The sequence below is a fragment of the Mastacembelus armatus genome, chromosome 9 (genome assembly GCF_900324485.2).
Source record: "Mastacembelus armatus chromosome 9, fMasArm1.2, whole genome shotgun sequence".
NCBI lineage: Eukaryota > Metazoa > Chordata > Actinopteri > Synbranchiformes > Mastacembelidae > Mastacembelus > Mastacembelus armatus.
In genome coordinates this window covers 24,020,339-24,026,567 of record NC_046641.1, presented here as the reverse complement: position 1 = coordinate 24,026,567, position 6,229 = coordinate 24,020,339, and the positions used below count along the sequence as shown (strand labels likewise).

Sequence of the window (6,229 nt, the reverse complement as noted above, 5' to 3'; positions counted from 1 at the left end):
CTGTTGGGGCTGATAGTGGAGATACGTCTCTGGATAACGTCTCCTCTGCTTCCTCTTCAGAGCTCTGAGGTGACAAACAGCAGATCAGTCCCCATGTGCGACTAAAGGAAAAAACAGCTCAGCCTGTTGACTGTAAATCTGATGCACTCTGTTATTTCACCTTCTGAAGATTCATATTTCAGGACGCTGCCTTCAGAACCTGAAGCAATAAAACCAGAAACAGCTAAAAATGACGTTTCAAATCAGTCTTCACCTTAAATACTGAAGTAAACATTATATATGTCATTTTCTTTACTTTCCACAGCTGCATTTAAATCCCTGTGATGTACTAATGGTGTTAATGTTCCAGTGCCTCATTTAGTACCTGAGTAATTTAGTACCTGAGTAATGAGTGAAAGCTTTGACCTGGGCTGCACAAAGTGCAGAGAAGATAATGTTATTACAATATAAAACAACAATCTTGAGCGTTTCTCCTACACAGTTCTCACAAAGCACAGAACAACAGTTTAATGGAGTATTTAAAATGTATTTTTGAACACTGGACGATGTAAGAATGATCCACAAAGACACAAACCCTAAAAATAAAGTCCACCTCCGGTTGTAATTTTGTGGCTGAAAGCAATCATTGTGTCATTTCTTAAGGCACTGATTACCACTGACAAATAAAATACTGCCTGGCTGCTAAAAACGCCAGATATTTGGCTGGACTCTGGTGGAGGGTTGTCTTCTCTGTGTGCAGGTTCATCTTCATAGAAATGAACTGAAACCAGGAACAGACTGGAAGAACAGAAGTCATTTGGAAAATGAATGTCCTGTGGATGGACTCATCTTTTAATGCACAGTGACTGAACAGTGAAGATGCTAATAATGTGTGTCAATATTCAGTCTGTTGCTGTGTCCATGCTTCTTTGCTCCAGTGACAAATCCAGCTTCATGTACTGCCCCTGTTCATTTAATACCAGACGTAATTCATGGTCTACCATTAATTATTTGTAAACTTATGGCAATGCAATTATTACTTTTGGCAGATAGACTCTGACTTCTCATCACACACTTTGCCCTCACAGGGAAACAAACTGTTCTTACATCAGGTCCATATCCATCCTCTATAAAGGTAAAGTGCACTTTGAGTGTGTTTCAACACACAGTCATTAGTTTTACAAAACGTTTTACACCAAAGAAACTGGATCTAATTATATTTTTCAAGCATCAACTAAACCAAATGCAGCGAGCGGCAGGTGAACTCTGCTTCACCTCATCCACTCCTGCGTACACAAAGTCATTACTGCCACCTGGTGGCAGAACTGAGGATGTGCTCCCAAACAACACTGTGTCACGTCAAGAGTCTTGGTCAGCAGAGTAAAATCCAGCTCAAGCTTTCTTCCTAAAACAGGACCCCAGCTTGGCTCCATACAGTTTTCCACAAACACTCACTGACAGTGCACTCATTTAGACTGAAACAATAAGATGCATTATCAGTGGAGCTGAAATGTTAGTACCTGAGGTCAAGTACTAGTATTTGCATGTCATTACAGTTTGGTTGGGCAAAAATGATGCAATGAGCCAAAGCATCTGCCTCACATTTCCTGAATTAAGCTTCAGCACATTTCTCAGTGTGACATGGAGACTCATCCATCCCAGTCACTCAGAGTGTTAATTAAAAACCCTGGATTTGTACTTCTAGTGTTTTTGACACATTCACATAATGTCATTAATTCCCTTTCCTGCAGAGGTTTGTGGAGCTCTCTGGGGACGAGATCAGTGCAAAATTTCAAATCCCTTAAAAAAAAAACTAAAAAAAAATTGCTGCATACAAAACCTTTCAGAAACATATTCAGATCAGTTTTGGACACTTGTGATTCCTTTTAGGAAATCACTCATCGCATTAAGTAAAACTCCCAAACTGTGGAGACAAAGCAGAAACTCTGGACTGCAGCTGTTAGCCAGCTATCAGATGAGCAAGGCACAGAGTTTCCAGCTGCTCCAGCCAGGACCTGCTGTGGACACCTGTGGCTGAACTGGGAGGTTTCCAGCTGTGAAGGATGACTGAATGTGAAAGGAGATAAATTAAGACTGAATAAATAATAAACTTATAAGAGACAAACATGATGCGCACCCGCAGTCTTTGAAATCCAAAACCACACTATCAACTTCAAGTTCATAAATTAAAGGTAGAGGTGGGTTTGAGGTAGAGCGCCGAATAAAACTCTGTGGTGCTCCCAGACACACTCCCTGTTTTCAGGCAAACTGAACACACAAAACTACTCTGAATGCACAGTGTTGTGAGTTTGACTCCCCCAGTGCAAGAGGGACTCTGCCTCGTTCAGAGATTCTGATCCGAAGGAGCTTCCCTTAGTCTTTAAAAATCAACAAACCGCTCCAGTTCACAGGAAGAAGTTGATTTTTGCAGGAACAGCCTTGCAGCCGGTAGTGGAAAAGTACTGTCCCTGGACGGGAGTGTAGACCATGTCGCCCCCTACTGCCTCCACTACGTCGCTGCGTCCACAACTGCCCCGCTGGCAGAGCTGCGAGCGGACGCAGCGTTCAACGTGGCGCCGGCTCAGCGGCAGGAAGGGAACGAAGCGGGTGATGAGATCCTTCTGTATGATGCTGGACTGGAAGAAGCCACCTGGAGAGAGAGCATCACTTCAGTCTCCTTTTTCTAACAGTAACTGAGCCTGTACAGCAATAAACTGCCAAACGATATCAACTACACACACACACAGGAGCTGTTTCATCTGTGTGTCCAGCATTTAGCTCATGAACGTGCTCTGCTGCAGCACACTGAGGAGCCACAGTGTCATCTGGACTCTTTTCAAAATATGGATATTAATTCTCAATGAGATATAAACTGAGAGCTGTTACTGTTAAACAGCTTCCTCAAATTTGGGCTTCCTCACAACAAGGAAGGGCTGTGTGTAAACTGTTTACACTGGTAACTGCAGGGTAAACACCAATTAGAGAGCGGCCATAAACTCTGTGATCACTGATATTGTGTTGCAACATACTGAGCAAAGCACATTTCAATCAGCTGTTGGATAAATGTATTTAAAACCTGGACAGTGATGCAGCAAATATACAGTAAAATCTATTAAATTATAAATTAGACTCATTATACTCACTCGTGTTGTTGTTGTAAATTGTCTGGGCGATGGCTTCCTGCAGGTCGGCCAATCTGATCTCCTCACGGTCCCGTCCAGCCTGCCGGCTCTCCATCGCCAGTTTGTTTATCACCTCCTCTCCTGTGGTGCTGCATGGAGAACACACACAGTGCAGAGAGAACCGCCACAGTCAGTGCTCTCCACCAGGGAAATGATGCCGACTGATACCGAAACACTGAGACACACATTTCTGCACATTCAATTAGGATTAAAAATCAAACCATTTGCTGCTCAAAGTGAGAAACTTTGTTTCATACCAATGTGAAAGGAGTTCTGAGAGACATTTTGAGAGAGTATAAGAACTGTATTTCAAATTTAGAAAAAATGCTGTTTGGCTTGATTAAATCAAAACCAAAACAGAACAATGCTTAAATACTGCAGCATCTGAAAAGCAGTTTGTTTCTTCTGGCAGTGTGTGAGAGTGAAATCCTGCACATACCTGATGAAGATGTAGATGGCCTTGCGATAATTGGTGCGAAACACAATGTGGGAGGGACCGAGGAAGGGCTCCAGGACATCAATGAGCCCTGAAGGCATCTTCTCCATTTCGTCAAAGATGAAGACAGAGCGAGCGCACTCCGTCAGATTCCCCTGCACCCAGTTCTTCAACTCCTCCTGCAAACCAAAGGCTGCACATTTACCGTTCTGCTCACTGTGGTTAGTGTATCTTAGCGTTTAATACATGTATTTTTTAGCACCACATTCTTATCTGTTACTTAATGCAAAGCCATCTGTATCAAACGTGTAGCTGCTGATCACTCCTGTGAGAGGTGATTGAATCACTTACCCTGTACTGTTTCACCATGTGAGGGGAGGGAAAGTGCAGCGTGGGGACAAACTGGTGGACGTATGGGCTGCTCATGGCTGAGCCATACAGATGATTTCCCAGCATGGAGCTGACCAGTGTCTTTCCTGTCCCAGAGGAGCCATGGAACGACAGTACCAGGGGCCGATCTGGGCTTTTATTCTGAAGGAAGCTCGCCACCTCCTCTGCCACGATCTCCTGGGCCAGATGTTGTCCGTACACGTTCTTGTAGAGATCCCACTCCAAGTCTGGTCAATAGGAAATAAAAAAAGTACCAGTCATTGAAATGTTACCACCCGGTCCCAACAGTGTGCTGACCACTGTTTTTGATCGGTTGTGGTCTTACTGAGCACATTACAGGGCCCTTTAGCAAAAACCTTAATCTTCTACCTTTAAGAAAAATGGCCTGTGGAATAAAGTTTGACTGAAATCTGAAAAAGTAGGACAGTCGTCCATTTTAAGTCGATATAATTTCCCTGAAAGCATCCACTGACTATTACTGTGCTCCTGTCACCACAGAAATTTCACAACAGTTGTGAAATTTAAAACGATTATTAGTTAATCCCAATCTCGGACAATATTTTAGGAGACACCACTTCCTGTGTTTTGCTAGTTAGCATAACAGATAACTAGCAGAGCTGAGATTATCGTTACCAGCCTTAACCAGCTTTTGTCAACTTTGTAGACTATAATACTAGTGAGCTCACTCTTTGTGGACGTGAACACGAATTTCTCCAACATTAGTTAAGTCACCTTAACGAGAAATATGGGGGCTTTTAGCCCAGCTAACTAGCTAACGGTGAGATAGCCGGTCTTACCCCTGATGCTCGGCCTGAAGTCGCAGGCGCAGCTGTCTGATATTGTGCAGTAAACTGTCTGAAAAACGGCGCAAACACGGTTTAAACAGAATAAAAACAACACAGACTGAAGGAACAACATTTTGGCTGCCTACTGACAGACAGAAAACTCAACTACTCCCTCCCCTAACTGCGACCGGCCAGTTTGTAGTTTTTCTATTTCCAGAAACATGGCAGGAAGTGGCCAAGAGGACTACATTTCCCAGAAAGCATGGTGCCTGGCGCGTATTGTGTAGGACACGTTGGAGGATCACAGTTCAGAGAGAACCATAAACGCAAAATATTACCTTAATACATACTTTAGTCCTTTAATAACACATACTTTAATAATAATATTTAATACTTTAATAAAACATACTTTTATACTTTAATAATACGTTAATAACCGATTTGTGACATTTTTAAAAAAGAAAATACATAAAAATTGTCTGGTTTCAGAAAAAAAACCCCAAATATTAGCAAATAATTCAACAGAAAAACTTTTAGATAATTAAAACTTTTATATTTTTAATGAACTGTAAAAAATTGTGTTTATAAATAAACTGGAGGAATAATACTCAGGTCCATTACTTAAGCTAAAGTACCAGTACAACAAAGTAAAAACTCTTCAATACAAGTAGAATTCCTGCATTCAAAATAGTAAAGTATTAACAGCTACATGTATTTAAAGTGTTGGATGAAGTACTGTCTGTGATGTATTAGTATTATTAGTATAATTATTATTATAATAATATAATAATAATAATAATATATATACAAATGAATATATATGAATTATATATTATATTATTATATATTAAATATAATAATAGTAAAATAATAATATGTATTATTAGTATAAGTATTATGTACTTGTAAAAACAAATCAATCATTTTCAAAACCATCACAGGCAGACAGAGGTTGGGACCCACTCCTCTAATTTTACAAAATGTGTTGTACCTTATAAACTAAATATAAGATTTGGACTTAAAGCTTGAATTTGAATTTAAAGCTGAAAGTAACTAAAGCTTCAGACTAGCTTTGGATGTCATTTAGGCAGCAGATGGCGCTATTAATGCAGAAACTGTCTATTGCAGAACCATGATGATTACAGTTTTCAGTTTTTATAGAAAAAAATTACCCCCTGGAAAAACTGAACTGAAACTAAAGTGTTTTTCTGGTCATAGTACAAATACCAAAATAGGGTAGTAAAACCTTCTAGGATAGCTAGGAGACTATTTCAGATTGGGTTTCGTTAAAAAAAAACAAGTTGGTGGTAGTTGTTGGTGTGTTGTTATACATACGTTAATACACATCACATAAAATGTGACCCTAAATGTCTAAGTACCGTCAACAACAAAAAAACCTAAATGCCTTAAAAAATAAGAGACAGAAATGTGTCGATGCATTTTCAACTTCACAATAT

At 40.3% G+C, this 6,229-nt stretch overlaps 1 protein-coding gene across 1 annotated transcript; it reads right to left on the bottom strand.

The window, feature by feature from the left end:
- Positions 1–1,213: 1,213 nt before the first annotated feature.
- tor2a (torsin family 2, member A) lies at positions 1,214–4,905 on the bottom strand. Its single transcript, XM_026322867.1, has 5 exons — positions 4,785–4,905; positions 3,949–4,214; positions 3,601–3,776; positions 3,123–3,250; positions 1,214–2,629 (listed from the first exon to the last, which is right to left on the bottom strand). The coding sequence occupies exons 1-5, from the start codon at positions 4,903–4,905 to the stop codon at positions 2,385–2,387; spliced, it is 936 nt and encodes a 311-aa protein (XP_026178652.1). The 3' UTR covers positions 1,214–2,384.
- Between the last annotated feature and the right edge of the window lie 1,324 nt (positions 4,906–6,229).